Source organism: Phaseolus vulgaris, chromosome 9, assembly GCF_000499845.2.
Source record: "Phaseolus vulgaris cultivar G19833 chromosome 9, P. vulgaris v2.0, whole genome shotgun sequence".
Taxonomy (NCBI): Eukaryota; Viridiplantae; Streptophyta; class Magnoliopsida; order Fabales; family Fabaceae; genus Phaseolus; species Phaseolus vulgaris.
In genome coordinates, this window is record NC_023751.2 from 33,622,996 (window position 1) to 33,640,479 (window position 17,484).

General features: G+C 29.5%; 1 protein-coding gene across 1 annotated transcript; it reads left to right on the top strand.

Annotated features, from left to right (window-relative positions):
• Positions 1 to 9,051: 9,051 nt before the first annotated feature.
• LOC137823029 (E3 ubiquitin-protein ligase ATL4-like) lies at positions 9,052 to 10,385 on the top strand. The gene has a single exon (XM_068628098.1). It carries the CDS (start codon positions 9,249 to 9,251, stop codon positions 10,230 to 10,232), a length of 984 nt encoding a protein of 327 aa, XP_068484199.1. The 5' UTR covers positions 9,052 to 9,248; the 3' UTR covers positions 10,233 to 10,385.
• The last annotated feature ends 7,099 nt before the right edge of the window (positions 10,386 to 17,484 follow it).

Here is a 17,484-nt window from a genome sequence, read left to right on the forward strand (position 1 = left end):
ATTTTTTTTCATTTAATATATCCTGTATTAATATCTCACAATAATATAATCATTAGATGAGTTTTCATATACAATTACTAAAGTATGAATTTTCTATATCATATGTGTAACCTAATAGTGTCAAGCCTAATTACTTTAATAGTGTGTTTGAATGGGGAAAGAGATTTGAGGGAGAGGATTTAAAATGATTTGAAAGGAAAGTGGAGTTGTTTGGATTGGGGTATATTAGGGTAGATTTATGAGAAAAGTTTATTGAAATTTGTAATTGATGTGATATTGGGAAAGATTTTTTAAATTTTTTAAAATGTATAAAATCTAAGTTTACAAATTTGATAAATAATAATTTTTAAAAAAATTATTAAAGAATTTATTGTAAAAGAATTTAAAAATATACATTAGAATTAAAATAATTTAAAATAAAAAAAATTAAATTAAATAAAAATATGTATTAATAATTAAAATTAATATTTTATTTATTATTTATTTTATTATAATATGAAAAATAATATTAATAATTAATAAAGAAATTATAAGTGTTATGATCATATATAATTTATTAATTTAAAAAAAAATAGTCACAAGTCAACTTTCTCTACAAATCTTCTCGGATAGGTAGTGTTTGGATTGGGGGGTGGCACTATAGCGAAGACAAATGGGAGTGTGTCACCCCCGTTTGCTTCAGTGGGCGCAGGAGAATGAGGGTGCGGGTGAAGAGAAATTGGTAGTTTTTTTGGTTCCTTCATGCACTGAAGAGAAAGGAGAGAAAGTAAGGTAGAAAGCCACGTAGGACAATGCCAATGACAATACTACCCATGCTTTTTCACTCTGAAGCACAGTGTGGCTACCGATTGCACCACGGCAAAAATGGCACCGCAAGCATGAGATTTCATGCTTTCATACTTTGCATTGCACTGAAATAGGGGCTTGTAGAGGGTCGTGAGTAAGCACAGAGGTAATTCACTGAGTTTCATCGTTCATCTGTGAGCTGAGGTAAGAGTTTCAATTCATTTTGTTCCAGTCATAATTGATTATGGGTGAAAAATAGCAGTGCACATAATCAATTATATCTGAATTTTTTTTGGCAACTTAATCGATTATGTGGACTATGTTTTTGTATCGATAATCAATTATCATAGAACATAACCGATTATTTTGATTTTTAAAGTGCAGACACTATCGATTATGCATGTTAAAGCTTTGGATAATCGATTATGTTATTTTTTGAACTGTGACCATAATCGATTATGCATCTTAAATGTGTGGGTAATCGATTATGTGTTGTTTTAAACCGGACCTCATAATCGGTTATGTTCATGTTTTTATTATATTTTTCATTTTGTGATTTTTTTTTAATTTTTTAATACATTTTTTGCATACATAGTTTGATCTTGTTGAGAGTTGATTTCTCTTGAAATATGTGTGATTTTTTTAAATTGTGTTGGATGTTTATTGTTTTTTGAATTTAATTTTTTTTAAATTATTATAAAGTAGTTATTGATGTTAATTAGTTTGTAATTTTAAATATAAATGTTTAAGAGAAATAAAATAGTTATGATACTAAATTAATTATTGTCTTAAGTTGATTATTTATTTTTGTATTGTTATGGAAAAATTTGTAATGTTTTAAATATTTGTTTTGTGTCATATGAATTGAAATTATAGGTGTGAATTTGTTTAAATTTTGTTATTAAATTATAGTTAAGATTTTTTTAAATTTTGTTAAGCTGTTAATGAATAATTTTTTTTATATCAAAATAAGAAATTTACAGAATAGAAATATATATTTTAAATTATTATTTTTACAGTTTACAGAATGAAAATATAAATTTTTAATGTCATGGTTTTAATATTTTTACCTTTTGAATAGAAATACCTTAATGTTATGAAATTTATTTCTCAATTTGAAATTATTTTTTAAGTTATAACTTATAATTGAAACTTACAATTATTTTAATTATTAAAATTATGTACAAAATTAATAATATTTTTTTATTATTTTTTACTGACAAAAGTATACTTTATTATATATAACATAATGTAATAGAAATTAAATAATATAATACTAATTATTTTAATTAACTTAAATGTTTTATAAATTAATTAATATTTTATTTTCTTATTTATTTATATAAAAAGATAAATTTGTAATCTTATAATTTATACTATTCAAAATATATTAAAATACTTTCATAACTATCACATCATTCACGTTTTTCAATAAACTTTATTCACACATCCAAACTTCCTCAACTTTCTGCACATTTTTTTCACACTCTCACTTCCTCAACTTTTCACTCTCTCTCAACCTCTAATCCAAACAAAGCAAAGAAAATTTTAAAACATAAAGTTGCATCGTTTTTCATGTTTTCACTTTTTTCTTTTCGTTTTTCCAACTTTCTTTACTCTCCTCCATTCTTCGCTTTTCCGCGTCTAGATACAATGCCCTAAAACAATTAAATTCTACTTATACAATTTATCATATTTTTTTTAATCATCACTAATATTAACATTAGAGTTATTGTTTCAATCTTTTAACGATTATTCAAGTAAATAGTTTAAGTGTTTTATTATACTCACGGTAGTGAGAACTGTCAAACGGATCGTCCATTCAAAAAAACTAGAGAGAGAAAATAAAACATCCAAATGGTGTTAATTAAACCATTAAAAAATGTCTTAAAAAGTTCAAAAAGGATAAAACTAATTAACATTAAAAATGAATTAAATGTTTTTGCTCACTTTAATTTGGTTTTCAGTTTTTTTCCTTAAATTCATTTAATCAATTCTCTTAATGTACTTATATTGATTTGTAAATTATTTAATATTTTAAATTTTATATAATATACTATTAAAAATTATTAAACAAAATTAGTTTTTGAGAAAAAATAATTAATTATTACGTAAATAATTGATATTTAAATTAGTTTATATAATTGATAAATAGTTCTTAAATTGATATTTAATTAGTTACAAGGTTTTAACTATCCATTATCTATATTTTAAAGTTGATAACTAAAATAAGTGATTAATTATATACCAATTTAAAAAAATTATTAATAATAATTTTTAGTTTTTAAAATATTATATAATTTAATTAATATAATAATTAATTATTTTTATTTTTAAAATTGATATTTATTTAATAATTTTTTAGTTGTGATGGTAGTATATAATCATTGTTAAACATTGTGGTTATGTTAAATTCTAAGTTTATAATGTTGATTATATCGTTAATTGACTATGAGTAATTTATAATATAAACTTTTTATAGAATTTTTTTTATGCATTTATTATATTAAAAATGAAGAGAGGTTAGGCCAATCAGGATTCCTATGTATGAATTAATTAAAATAATTTAAACTTTACGGTTGATTATATATTTTCCGTAGACCGTGTTTGGAAAGTCGTTGAACTCCTTTTTAACCGACACTTTTACAAGTATTAACGCTGAAACGTAGAAGGAAGTTAGAAGTTAGATTTGTGCTGTGTTTAATTGGTTTCGTATAATCGTTAAAGTTTGACTTGTTTAGTTAGTCTATTTAAATACTTATTTTATATTAAAAAATTATATAACCTTTTATCCCTAAAAAACTTTTCTTAACTTTAAATCATAGTTTAGATGGTAAGTTTTATATTAGTTTATCTTACCTATGAAAGTTACATTCAATTTTTTAAAGTGATTAAATTTTAATAAACTATAAACTTGTCAAAGAAATATTCTTAATAATCATTTGCGACCACATACTTTAATATTTTTTTTTTATTATCAAAGCAACTTCTCTAAGTAATGATATAATATGATAATGTAACGAAGATATTATAAAATAAAGTGTTTTAAATCGACAAATATGAAAGTTAAGTTTAAGATTTTGCAAAACAGTCGGAGAGGGAATATAACATTTTACGATATGAGCTTATTGTTCTTGGTTATTGTTTAAAAGTTTGTAAAAACTTTTGTGAATTTTTTTTTCTCAAAACTACAAGAAAACCCCTTAGAAGTATCTAATTCAAAGTTTTATATACTCTTCTCAAGTCTCATTTATATAGTAATTTTTTTATTCAATTAGTATAAGAGTCATCTCTTTGAAGTTAATTTTTTATAAAATTAGAGAAGTAAATCTAATAATTACCATACAAAATAAAGATCAAACGGGGAAATCATTATAGAAAATTTTGACTATTAACAATAGCACATATTGTTTATTTAAATTTTGCAAACTCAATTTAATGGATGTGGTGGAGAATGATAACCAAATTCTAATAAACAAGGAATAATGAACTCATTACAAGGATCTTATGGAAAAATGGACAAAAAAATAAATATATTTTCTCAACTTCAAGGTTATGAATATTTTATGTGTCTACTCTTTAGAGAGGAGTATTTTAAGGTACATGTGTTCAAAGATGTCGAAGAATGTGGGATCACGCTTATGGTCACCGTAAATATTGGTCTAATAAAACATTTCTAAAGAGTCTAACTTCAATAGCCCACAATTTAAAAAGACTAAGTGGATTACACGCACACCAAGTTTGGAATATTAAAATAAAATAATAATATTATTTTAATTGTTTTTCCCTGTATCTTGCAATCTTATCAAGAATCCACCAATTCTTGTGGCGATCATCCTTAGGCTTATCAAACTTTGTTTGTGGCGCCTTCCTTTATCCAGGTTTCTATTGTTACTATTTTGAATTTATTCTGTTCCGTAACCCTAAATTCTCAATTTTACTGTCATTTCTATTTGGATTCATATCATTATAGAATGTATAGTCTCTTAGCTTCTACTATGACTAGTTAGTACTATTTAGAGAGTTGCCTAAATGACATTCCAACATACTAACGAGAAGTATTGTTTGTGTGTCTTCTCTGTTTGTTTAAGCGTGTTTCATGGAAATCAATTATTGTAGTTATGATATATAAATGTGAATCTATAACAACAATTATTGTTAACCAAGAGTTGTTGTTCAACTATAACACAAGACAACTAAGTTGAGCAAGAGTTCACTCAAACAAATATTTTGAGTTGTAATATCTGGTTGTAAATAATTATGTTAAAGATGTAGATTGAAGTTTGTGAACACTTCAATAAACAACATTATTTTTATATGTGAGTTTGCCTTGTTCTACCATGGTTTACCTTTAATCATTTATGTTTTCCTGGTTTCTTTCTGATGTGAATGCAACAACAAGAATACATGATTCTTTGACATTCTTAGGAGCAACTTGAGTTGGTCATGAAATGGCACTTTACTTAGAATTGGATCAATGTTCTAATTCAAGAACTCACCAAGACTTTGCACCAAACCAAAGCTCATATGGAAGTCCATATATTGTCAAATGGAATCAAACAACAAGGAATGAAGGACAAGAATTGAAAGCTGGACAGAATTGAAATATACAGCTACTGCACCGAACAGAAAATGAAAACAAAGCTGGAAAACACCATTTCAATCGGTGGAAATGAATGGAAAACACTTAAACATGGAAACTACCGAAAGGAATTGAAAGGAATGAAGGAAGGAACACTTATGGAATGAAGCTTGCTGGATTTGAGACCTTGGAAGTTCAGTCACGCCACTTGGAGCCATGTCCCAAGATAAGTGATGGAATGCCGCCACTTGAAGCTCACCATTGGCACACAAGATAAGGCAAAGGAAGAAGAAGACACAAGGCTCACAATTTCTCTCTAAATTTGAGTATAGTCTCTCTACTTTTGAATTCCAAATCTGAATTGTACAAGGGCAACACCTTTATTTATAGCCTATAAGGTGCTGAAATGCAAAGCCAAATGTGCCTCAAATGAGACTCAAATTCGGCCCCAACTAGTGCATGGAGGAAGTGTGACTTTCCTTCCTAGTTTGGCACCTCCTAACTCCTATCTACACTCCCCCTAACATCCCTTACTACTTACACACCTATCTATTACATCCGCACCCCTACTCTACAAAAGAAATAAGAAGAGCCATCTTTTGATACTCTTGTCCCAAAGCTCTTATCATGCTCCTAGTGATTCGTTGGGCTTGGGCCTCTTGTTGGAATTGGGCCCCTTGTTGGGCTTGGGCTTCATGGGCTTGAGCATCCTCTACTTGGTTTCCATCACTTTCTCTATTATTGGATTAACATCTGTGTGGTAGAGGTTTTTGTAGAGTTCAACAAGCTATTTCACAACAAACTGGTGCGGTGAGCTTAAAATCAATCATCATGACTCTTACAAAGTATGAGGATGAGAAATTCACTGCATTGAATGATTTTAGATTATAATGGTCGAAGATGTGAGCTTTTATAGTGCAACAAGGCCGCTTTGAAGCTCTAGAAGGTGAATCGAGGCTTGACGTTGCAATGGCAGAGAATGACAAGAAAATGTTATTGGAGAAGCACACAGTCTGATTGTTCTTAGCCTCAGTGACAATGTGTCAAGTCTCAACAGGACTATAGAAAAAACTTGGAAGTTTGTACATTACAAAGAAAGGTCTAATCAAAATGTTTTTTTCAAAGAGACAAAAGAAGGCTAGCAACCTTTGAAAAATTGTCTAGATTTGGTAGATGGTCTAGTTTTGATAGTAAGTCTATATTTTGTGAGGCAACTTTGGTAAAAAAGTTGTAAATCATCAAAATGTTCTCTTGGTGTCAAACAATATTAATGATTGTGAGTGGATAATGGGCTATAGATGCTCATTCCACATAATACTTAATCATCTATGGTTTTAGGAGTTTATAAAACTTAAAGGAGCTTTAGTTCTTCTTAGTAATAACAAGTATTTTAGGATAACTAGAGTTGGAACCATTACGTTTTGTCTAGCAATGGAAATGAGAGATTGCTTGAAGAAGTAGGTTTGTACCAAACATGAAGCATAACTTTATATCCCTTGATGACGTTGAAAATAAGGGATGTGTGTTTAAAGGTGAACGAAGAATATTGAAGGTGGTGAAGGGATCTATCATATTGATTAATGGTGTAAGAAAGAATGAAAGGTATGCCTTGGAAGATGTCATAGTATTTGACATAACGTTTAGTGTTGAGAAGATCATCTTGTCTAAGACTGAGATATGACGTAAAAGGTTAGGTCATATAAGCAAGAAAAACTTAATTAAGTAAAAAAAACAAAGTTTGTTTGGCAGTGATAAGAACAACTAAAATTTTGTGAACATTATGTTAAAGTAAACCTTGTAAACTATGATTTAGTGTAGGACAACAAAGAATGAAATGAAACCTTGATTACATTAGTTTTGAGTTGTAGGTATCATCTTCAACTCCGTCACACTTTAGTGCTAGATATTTCATATCAATAGTAGATGATTAGTTGAAAAATTTAAGGCTCTATCCTCGTAAAACCAAGGACTAAGCCTTTGAGAATTTTATTTTTTTTGAATTTTCTAATGAAGAACCAAATTAGTAAGATGGTGAAGAGGTTCCAAACTAATATTAGTCTTGAATTTTTTTAGAATTTTTACATCTTTTATAAGGAGAATCACATAACGAGCACAAGACCATAATTGAGACTCCTCATGAGAATGACCTAACTTAGAGATTTAATAGGACCATTCTGAAATATTTGAGATTTAAAAGGTTCATTCAATAGGATCATTAATGGAATATGTGAGATTCAATAGATTCATGATATGAGTAAAAAATTATATCTTAATTTTAATTTTTTTTCTCAAGTGGATTAAACAAATATATTTTTTCATTTTTCTCTCATCAACTCACGAGACTTGTAATTGAAATGAGAAGCAAAAATTTTATTTTCACTTATCAACATTTCACCATTTTATTTTCTAGAAAAAATAAGATGAAAATATTTACATGATTTGACTCGTTCTTATCTATTTAAATGACGTAATTGTTAAGTCATATATATGTAACGTCATTTATATATAAAAGTTTTTTTTTACATTTTTTTATCCAATTATAAATTAATATAATGTTTACAATATTAAAATTTAAAATTATTATTTAAAATTTATTTAGATAGTAATTTGTATTCCGTTGATAATGTAAAAATCTTTAGCCAACAACATGTGAAAATTAAGTTTGTAATTTAATACATATGTTTCTTTTATCTAACACTTTTCAAGAAAAATCATTTGTAATGATCTGTCTTTAGAAAAATTGAAGATGATATTAATTCCTAACTTTCATTTCACTCTCATATAGAAAGACATGCTTCAAATGATGAAAATATAAAGACATACAAAAAAAAAAAATACGTCCTAAAAACATGCATAAATTAATATAAAAAAATATATTAACTACCTATTATAGTTTTACTTGTAAGACATATTTGATATAACTTGAGAATTGGTTTTTTTTTTGATAATGTATTTTTCTCTTTCTTTTCTTTTGTATTTGGATTTTAGTAGTCGATAGAGAATGTACTTGCAAAAAGTTATCCGTTCAAAGGAGTATTCGGTATTTAGTACAATAAATACAGTAATAATAAGGTGCTTATTAATATAATTTATAATAAGCTCTATCAATAAATCATATCTAATATGTATTATTATAGAAATGAAATTACCTTATTCATCGTGTATTCTCTTTTTTACCTTAATGTATTGACATTAATCGGTCATCGGTGTCGAACGGTCTCTAATACTATATTTTACATTATCAAGTTTTGACCCTACAATAATATTTATTTATTGATTAAATTACATTGAAACTTTGATGTTTTTAATTACATAGATACCTTTATTTTCTTAAAAAATTTTCAAAAACATTTCATTGATTTCTAAAGCATTACATTGTGACTTTTTTTACACTAAACATGTATTCTCTTAAATTTCAAAAAATGTATACTTATACTAGTAATAAAGAAGATAATTATAAGAGTGATATAGTGATATAAATAGCTTTAAATGTTACAACAAACTTAGGGATGAAAAGTGAAGAAAATGTAAGAAAACAGGAGCAATGATATGGTAGAAGGAAACCAACAAATATAGGATGTGGCCACTTTTGGGAAAAGGACAAGTACTCAAACACCTCCAACACAAACCTCCTACACACAACCTGCTCACAAACCACAACGCACCAATGCCATCACCCTTCACCAACTTTACCACTAAAACCACAACCAACACCTCCTCTTTCTCTCTCTCTCTCTCTCTCTCTCTCTCTCTCTCTCTCTCTCTCTCTCTCTCTCTTTCTCTCTCCCTGCGTTACTCTCCACAACACAAACAAAATCAAACACGTAACAATAACACATTACATGCCACCATTGTTCCTCCTCACAAACTCTAACGCTCTATGGCTTCTTCCAATTCTCTTTCTTCTCTCAACGTCGTCGGGTACACGCGCACTACTTCTCCACCACCCAACAACCACCTATCATCGTCATCACACATTACTCTTCTAGCCCTAATGCTCATCCTCCTCGCCGTTACCGTTTCGCTAGCTATTTATGTTCTTCTCCGTTACCGTAACCGTTTCCTCCGTCGTATCTCTCCCTCATCCGCTTCACTATTCTCTTCCGAGAATCCTGTATCGTCGGACATCGCTTCGCCTTCCGTCGTTGGCTCTCTCCCGGCGTTCTCCTTCTCTTCCGTGACGCGCCGCTCCGCCGCCTCCGGCGGCGGCGCGGACTGCGCTGTGTGCTTATCGAAGTTTGAGCAGCACGACCTTCTCCGCTTGCTACCTCTCTGCTGCCACGCTTTCCACGCTGAATGCATCGATACGTGGCTCCAATCGAACCTCACGTGTCCGCTCTGCCGATCCGCCGTCGGTGCGTCGGAGTCCGACCTCGCGAAGGTTTTTCGCTCGTCGTCTGCCGGAGGCGGCGAGAGCTTTCGGCTTGAGATAGGGAACATCAGCAGCAGCGGCCGCAACTCCACGGCGGCCGGCGAGGAAATGCGCGGGAGGTCCTATTCCGTTGGCGCGTTTGAGTATTTCATCGACGAGGAGGCTGAGGCTGAGATTGAGGTTGCGTTCGGTTATGCTATCCGGAGAAGCGTATCTGGCGAGAAACACGACGGTGCTACGGTGGAGGCTGCGGCAGATTCTCTGCCGAGCTTGGCTGCTGAGGTAGGGCGTGGAGGAAGTAATAACAGTAGTGGCTGGTTGAAGGATTACGTTGACCGTCTTTCGAATACCATGTCGTTTCGGAGTTCCGGAAGGTTCTTCACAGGGAGTAGTCGCCGAACCGACGTCGCTCAGGGTGGAGATTACGATTACGAAGCCAACCGTTTGGGGGATGAAATCGGTGAAATGTTTCGATGGATTTCGGGGATTTGAGATGTAAATAACGGAATAGTTACTGAAGATTCAGAGTTTTATAAAAGTTTCATTTGATTCACTATTACTGGATATATATATTCATCTTGATTGCATGAATGAATAGCATTTCCCGAAGCACATGAAGGTATAAAATCACTGAAATTGCAGTTATGTTTTTTTTTCTCTGTTTTTCGTTGTTTCTATTGCTTTTACTTTACTGCAAAAAAGGAGGGCCCTAACAAATAATTTCCTTTTTTTTTTCATCCGAGTAAATTCTCTGCTCCTAAAATTTTAACTGGCTTAATTTTATTTTTTTTTATGAAATTTTGTTTAACTTCTTTAAAATTTATAATATAATATTCATTCACTACTTATGTATTAAAATAAATGATAACTAAGATATACCAATATTTTAATATGACGTTGACGCATAATATTAAAAAACTTTAAATTCGATAAATAAATTATGGCGTTATATTAGCTTCAACGTTTTTCTTCATAGAACCAATTTTATCCGTTATCGCAATTAGATTGCAGTTCAATTTTGAAATGGAAAAAACTTACATACTCTACCGTATATTATATTAGCTTCAATGTTTTCGTTCAGAGAACCTTTTATAAGCTATCACAATTAGCTTGCAATTAATTTTTAAATAGATAAAACTTAATCTTCTTACTATAACATTTATAATTAGAGTTGAAGTATTTAATAAAATATCAAATATAGAAATAAATTTTAAATTTAATTGAAAAACAAACCATTTGTAACGATAATAGAGTATAGAAGTTTTGTCTTTTTCCCTATTTCAGAAAATTGCATTCTCTCCCAGTGTAAAGGAATAGGTGAGCAACTACGAACAAACCTCTCCAGAACATTTTTCATTTCATTTCAATTTCTAAGGTCAAGGTGACTAACAAGTAATATCTAATTTTGAAAATCATGTTATTATAATTATTAATGTTAAATAATTAATTTTCAACACCAACAATATATATTTCTTAAAATAAGGAAGTGAATTTATATTTCGCTATATTTCAAAATTATTAAATACTGCACCACACATTATAGTGATCACAACATGATTTTTTTTTTCTTTCAAAATAATTAAACCTCCTCATATCAGGATTTGCTTTTTTTATTTTAATGTATATGAGTGTGTGATATTATTAATTTATAAGTGTGAGATATTAATTTACAAGTGATAATTAAACTTAATCTATGTTTAAGTTTTAATTTATTTATTGATATGTGTAGTGCATGTGTTTTACTTAGATTGTATAGAGAGTAAACAAATTTATGGGCATTGAGTGGATGGGTGGAAAATAGAATAATAAAAACATAAGAGTGAGAGTGTGTATTTAGAAATCGCAGGGTGCCACTAGAAACCTTGAATTTTTCTTCTCAACCAAAACAACCACTTTGCTCTATCTCTCTTCTTCCATCCTTCCTTCATAAGTGTAACTCTCCTTCCTTCTCATTTACGAAATTCTTCCATAAATTGAGTAAAAAAGTTTAAAGCATTAAATCTTAAAGTTTTTGCTTAAAATAAATTATTTTTCTTTCTTCAAGTTTTCTATTCTCTTTGAACTAATGCATTAAAAAAAATGAGGTTTAGCGAGAAAAGATGAAGGTTTGGAATTTTGAACTTGAACCTTGATAATTGATGGCTAGGTTTTGATTTTTGAGTGGCCCATACGTTTTTTTCTTCTTCATTATTTCAACCTTATATATCTTAGAGTATAAAGAATCTCATATATGATAAACTAGCTTTATTCTTAATTGTAATATAGGTTTCATAGATTGTTGGGTATTTTAGTAAATCATTTCTGCAGGTGTAGAATTATGGGAATTGAATTTGTACCTTGCTATATAAATTATTGTGACGAGAATGATGTTGTTTATGAGAAACCTGACTATTTCAAACTTTGAGGCAATACGTAAATGAGAGTTTAGATGATTATTTATGTGTTGAGATAGTATAATTGTATGAGTAAGCCTTGGAGCAAAAATAGAAATTGTTTGAAAAAATTGATATTATAGAATTTTTTTTATATTAACTTGATGAATAAAATGTTAAATGGTCTATCCAATATGGATTATTTGTAGTAAAAATTGGTTGATAACAATAACATGGTGACCAATGCTCCAACGTTTGAAAGGTAAAAGAAAAAGAAAATTTGGCAAAAAGATAAATAAAATCTGGACTAGGCTTCAAATCATTCTTTTTATAAAAAGCTTTCATGTTAGGCTTCAAAACATTTATATTAACTAAAGATAAAAAGAAAAAAACTAAGTAATTAAAAGAACTTGAACTTCTTTATTGCGATATGATATTAAACTTAACCATGCACAAAAAGTCCAAATGAGGACCACAAATTCATGTGCATGAGACACATTACCTTTGCCATCCATTTTGAAGGTATATAGAGTGTCTTGGTATATAAACCGAGAATGAGGAAACTAAACATTGTGGAATTATTTTACCTTTTGTAATGCCCATTATTCACAACAATCTCCAACATAAGACAAAAGAAAGAAAGAAAGAATACAATCTTAAGTCTCATATGAAATATAATGCATTAGAGTTGGTATAATAAGCTATATAAACAAATCCTAAATAAAGAAACTTAACACTCAAAGTATAGAGTATATGGTATAACAAGCTATATGAACTAAAAACACTAATTAATGTGTGTTAGCGGTTAGTCAATCATAATACACCCTTACAATTATCGTTGTGTTCCACTTATTAGGCCATTTGTGTGCCCAATATTCACGAGTACTATAAAAATCTTGCCAAAATCTCATGCAAGCATACCCACTTAACACTTATATAGGTGATTCTATTAAGTGTATGTTGCAAATCATACACCATCCATAAGGGAAATGAAAATCATTAAAAACTTTGTAAAAATTTAAAAGTCTACATACCTAATAAGTGCCTAATTTCAGTAATATTTCATATTAAAATATAGGAACTTATGAGTATTAATTGCTAAAATATATATAAAATAATCCTTAATTTATGAATTTATACCTTTTTACATATTTTATTATCTTTATTTGAATAAGAGTATTTTATTCCCAAATTTTGGTGTTAACTAATTTCAGGTTTTTAGAGAAGAATGAAGGTGATTGGGCTAAAGAGAATAAAATAAGCTAAAAGGAGAAAGCTGGAAGGCCCAAAACACACAAAAAGAGCAAAAAAGTCAAACTCAACAACGAAGTTTTTCGCTCAAGCGAGCTCATTCTCGCTTGAGCAAGAATGCTCCAGTGAAGTTTTTGGAAATCAACGCCTTTCTCGCTTGAGCAAGAATGCGTCAGACAAATTGGACCATTTTATGTTTTTATTATTAAGCCCATCGGCACAATTCAAGAAGTCACCTAACCCTAGTAAATTAGGTTAAATAGAGGGCTAGAGGCCCAACCCTAGTGTGCCAGATTGAGAGGAAAACACCATTGAGTGAATTGTAACCAATTGGGAGAATGGAAGGTGTCAGAAGTATGCATGGATAATTCTACCATTTGTGATTGAGAGTAATCTGTTTGAACTCTTATGTATTAAGGTGATATTTAAATATGATATAGTATTATGTTATTGGTTGATTATTGATATTATTGTTTTGCTTCTAAATAGTTGTGACATGTTTGAGAATCTTAAATCTGACTAAGAGGTATTTTTAGGGTTCTGACCTAAACAACAATACTTAACATATTTGAGTGCTAGAGATAGACTTGAAATATTAATTGTTATTAACGTCTGAGCAAGATTCTAAGTTGTTTTTATAAGCATGCGAGAGATCGATATTTAAGAAACATTCTTAATAATTTTATATGCGAGAGATCAATATAAAAGAATTTTATATGGACATCAATTTTAATCAAAGAACTTAATATTAACATGTTAATCAAAATACATGAGAGTGAGAGAGAGATGAAACCTAATTCCTATTTTTACAACTTGAAGCAACTAATTCTTTGTCTGTTTTCTTATAGATCATTGCCAACACAAGCACTTTCAACACATTTTTAATTGTCCTGTTTTATATTTAGCGAATATTGTACTTGATAATTCAACTGTTCCTTGTGGGATCGATATCCGTCCTTGGGACAAATTATTACTTTTGACAACGCGGTTGCCGTAGAAAGTCATCAATACCACATAGAATTTAGTTACAAATTTTATTCTTTCAATGACGCAATATTTAGCACTTTGATACACTATAGGAATATACAAAGTTGATTCTAAATTAAAGGTTTGATTTCATCACTTTTTGGTTCGCAATTGGATCAAGTCTCATTCCCTCTTGATGTTTGTAATTTGATGTTTGTAAAATCACGTTTCTCCCTAGGGAGTTGCATCAAAGGATTTGCTAGATTTCGTTGTTATTTAACATAATCAATGACAAATATTCCACTCTTTAACATTTGCTTTATCAAATTATCTCTAACTGTATACGTCTATTTTCTCCATTGTAAGTTTTGTTTTTAGTTATAGCTATTCAATTGCAATTTAGAGTTCTCAATCTTAAAACTTTGCTTAAAGTAAATTATTTTTCTTTCTTCAATTTTTCTATTCTATTTGAGCTAATGCATTAAAAAATGGGGTTTAGTAAAAAAAAAGGAGATTTGAAATTTCAACTTGAACCCTTTTAATTAATGGTTAGGTTTGATTTTTTAGTGATCAAGAATATCTTTTAGTATTTTTGGCTTCACTATCCTTTTTAACCTTACATATCTTAGAATATAAATAATAAGGGGGTGAAAAACTAGTTTTATTTTTAATTTTAATATAAGTTTAATAGATAATTGTTTTTGTTAGTAATTCTTCCTTGGAAGTGTGGAATCAAGAAGTGATATTATAAACTTAATTGAAAATCAACTAATTTTTTACGTGAACTTATTATTGTTGTGCATGTTGATTAGTCTTCTTTGAGTGCAACTTCTATAGATCACCTTATAGACGCAAAATGAGAGCGTGTTATTTTTGTAAATCTTTCACTTTTGTGAAACTATGTCAAGTGGTGTTTGGATTTATATACTCTCTTTGAGAGTTATCATTATAATACTTAAGTGACATCTATAATTAAGAATGACAAATATAAAATACTCGTGAATATAAGAAGTGACTTAATGTCAAAGTATACTTGTATTGTTTATTTCATGGAGAAATAAAGGAAATAACCAGAAGTAACTCCATGCATTTGTTGTAATTCAAAAGCAACATTTAGAATACTTGTGCACCACTATATAATACACTTTCAATGACGACCTTTGAAATTAGTTTTTTGACAACCTATGTAGAAATATGTACGATGGAAAACTTGTAATATCTTGGTTGTATTTTTAACCATGTCTTTTAGTTAATGATTATCATATTTAATGAACATCTAACATTTGGTGATACAAACATGTGGTGGGAAAATGTTTCCTACCAAAATTCCTCATAAGTAAAAAAGTTACATAATCCTCATAAAAAAAAAGTTATGTAGTGTAAATTTAGTCATTTTACTAATTTAGTAATTTTCATGGAACCTTGAATGAATATATTTGAGTCTTTATCTTATCAAAACTGATTCAGATCACAATAAAACAGTTTTATTTTAAAAATCATAAATTATTTGAAAATGATGTTCCTTTTAAGTTTTAGATCGAAATTGTTAAGAAGTGGGCTTTAAGCCTAACTTAACCCCATAAAATCGGCTCATGAGGTGAGTGATAGTTATCGTTTTGCTGTCAAATTAATATGATTCTAGCGTACACTTGTCTAACACTAGAGAGATGATAGTATAATTGTGGACAAATGTCCCCAAGTCGTCTCCCAACGAATTCAATAATAAAATCAGTAAATAAGTGTTTAGAATCTATCTGCAAACAATAAAAGTTAGCAATAACAGTAAAGATAAAAAAGGGGGTTTGAGATAGTTGTGCAGAAAATACAAAAGAGATTGAAAGAGAAAATAAAAAGCGGTTGATCCCCAATTCTTCCACCATTGAATTCTTCATAGGTTCTCTAAAGATTAATCCTTTCTCAATCCTCTAACCGAGCTAAACCAGATTGAACATGTGTCGATCTGATTCAACTAAAACTCACCAGTAAAACATGCGTCTACTGGTTTAATCAATACCCACTTTGTTCCATGCGTATACTCCATGGGAATGCTTATCTCCTCTCTCTTGAATCATGCGCCCAAGAAATTAATTAGAACAATGCGAACTAACTAAGAAACCAAAGTTTAAGATAAGGAAGACTCTCAATCATGTGTTCGAGTACAACCACTCACAAAAACTAGTTTTACAGAAAATTAGACAATAAAAACAACTACTATAAAGAATTGAAAAATAAAACTTTTATTGAACAAAACCTCAGAACTCAATGGGAAATTACAAAAGAATCAACAAAAAAGGTTTAGCCTTCCATGCAGAGGCAAAACAAAAGAATTACAAAGAAGAAAATAAACTAAGAAAACCCTATGAAGCTCTATTTCTTTTCTCCTTGATGCTTGTGTCCTTTTATAGGCTTTTCTGCTCTAAGGATCTTGGGAAAATATTGCAGTTTAGATTTTGTAAATAGTTTCCACTTTCCATAATTCTTTTTATTTTGCAGAAGATTTGCTTCTAATTCTTTTTCTGAGATCTTGTAGCTCTTATTTTCTCTTTCTTCTCCTCAAAATTTGTTCCATTCACAAAGGTAGATGCTTCAGATTATTTACCCTAAAAACATAAAATTACCAAAGATAATAGTTAAGGCCCAAATAAATCCAATTACATGAATATTAATTAAAACAATGGATTTATTTATTATTATAGTCCAATAATCTATGATTAACACTTGCTAGGATAGGTTCGAAATGACTTTGATACCATGTTAAGAAGTGGGTTTTAAGCCTAACTCAACCCCATAAAACCAGCTCATGAGGTGAGGTTTGCATCCACTTATATACAATGAAATATCTTAATCTCTAGTCGATGTGGGATCTCTCATAGAAATAACCTTAAGAATTAGTAACTTTGAAGGATGAATATAAATAGTGGGATTTTTTTTCAAAATCCTTAAAATAGATTTTATAAATCTAAAAATAAGATTGTAAAAAATAGTATCACGTCAAAATTCATTTTGAGTACACAACTAAGATTTTAAACCTTGAAATCAATCAATTTTAAGAAAGAATGAACCTATATTATGCTCAAATGAATTACAAATTTCAATGGTATTTAATAAAAGATTAGAGTTTGATGATCTTAAAACTATGTATACAAAATGTACAA

Bases quoted from the DNA above. Each gene is read 5' to 3' on its own strand.
- LOC137823029 (XM_068628098.1), top strand. From the start codon at position 9,249: ATGGCTTCTTCCAATTCTCTTTCTTCTCTCAACGTCGTCGGGTACACG.